Raw genomic sequence first — 1106 nt, 5'->3', positions numbered from 1 at the left:
GTTGCGATCCGTTGCCGGTCATGAAAAAAGACAAAAAGGAAAAAAAAATAAAATTAAAAAAATAAATAAATAAAGTGTGGGTTTTCTGTTCAGTTTTTTTTTAAATTACATATTGGAGTCTCCTTCCCAATGCTGTGAGTCGCCATGGCTTTCCTTGGTGGGAGCTGAGGGCCCTAAAATGACTGACACATATTCAGGGAAGCTGGCTGTTGTGACTTTCAGATGGTGGTGTGTCTGGAGAACAAATTCTGATGCTTACTGCTCATCCCACTTCATTAGGGCTGCTAGAACTCGTAGCTTGATCTGGAAGAAATCAGAGTAGGCAGTCACAAATATGGAATAATATAGGACCCACGTTATCTGGAGCCCAAGGTCTGGCTGAATCATCTTTGAAGAACTGAGTCTATGATTCTTTGTTCTTTCTTAAATTACTAAGTTAATATATCAAGTTTGTTTTGTGACAGTAACTGCTCTGTTGTTGTAGTCACTTTTGTTGCGGTGGTCATCACGTATTTTTTCCATCTTTATTGCAGGTCCCCATTTTGCAGCCGTAAATAGCAATAATGAGATTATTGTTACAGATTTCCATAATCATTCTGTCAAGGTAATATAAGCACATCAGTTGTTAACTTTTAATTGCTTTGTTGTTGTTGTTCTGAAACAAATAAACTTAGTAGCTATTTATTAAGGACCATCTATGCACATGGCAGATATATAAATCATAATAGATATAAAGTAATCCTGAAAGAGTCTCACTAAGAACGGGATCTCTCCCCTCATTCTCACTGGGGTTTGCCAGCTGCATTTCCAGGGCATGTTGGATTGGGCACACTTGGCCTCTCTTCTCTTCCACCCTCTGAAGCCACTTTCAGAGAGATTGGTCTGGGGGGAATAATGTAATACATATACACACAGGACTTACTTAAGGGAGTTAACCTAAAAGAGTAGATTTTGCTTTTAAGACACAGGTTTTAATTTGGACATACAGACTTTGAAAAGTCAGGGAATTGAACAAAATGTGGTGGCAGTAAGTTTCTTAATTTGAAACTCTTCATTTGAAACTGGTGTTAATGCAGATGATCTGAAAATTAAATTTATTATTTTTT

General features: G+C 37.3%; 1 protein-coding gene across 2 annotated transcripts in view; it reads left to right on the top strand.

Annotated features, from left to right (window-relative positions):
- Positions 1–720, top strand: part of TRIM2 (tripartite motif containing 2) — a 52806-nt gene extending 52086 nt beyond the window's left edge. For both annotated transcript variants that reach the window (XM_008565824.1, XM_008565823.1), the window contains one exon: positions 534–720. In XM_008565824.1, coding sequence (XP_008564046.1) covers positions 534–613 — 80 coding nt within the window. In that variant the 3' untranslated portion in view covers positions 614–720. The remainder of the gene's footprint in view (positions 1–533) is intronic.
- Positions 721–1106: the final 386 nt, after the last annotated feature.

The sequence above is a fragment of the Galeopterus variegatus genome, unplaced genomic scaffold (genome assembly GCF_000696425.1).
Source record: "Galeopterus variegatus unplaced genomic scaffold, G_variegatus-3.0.2 Scaffold207, whole genome shotgun sequence".
Lineage (NCBI taxonomy): Eukaryota > Metazoa > Chordata > Mammalia > Dermoptera > Cynocephalidae > Galeopterus > Galeopterus variegatus.
Note: the sequence above shows the minus strand (reverse complement) of the source record. Positions and strands in the feature narration are given on the sequence as shown.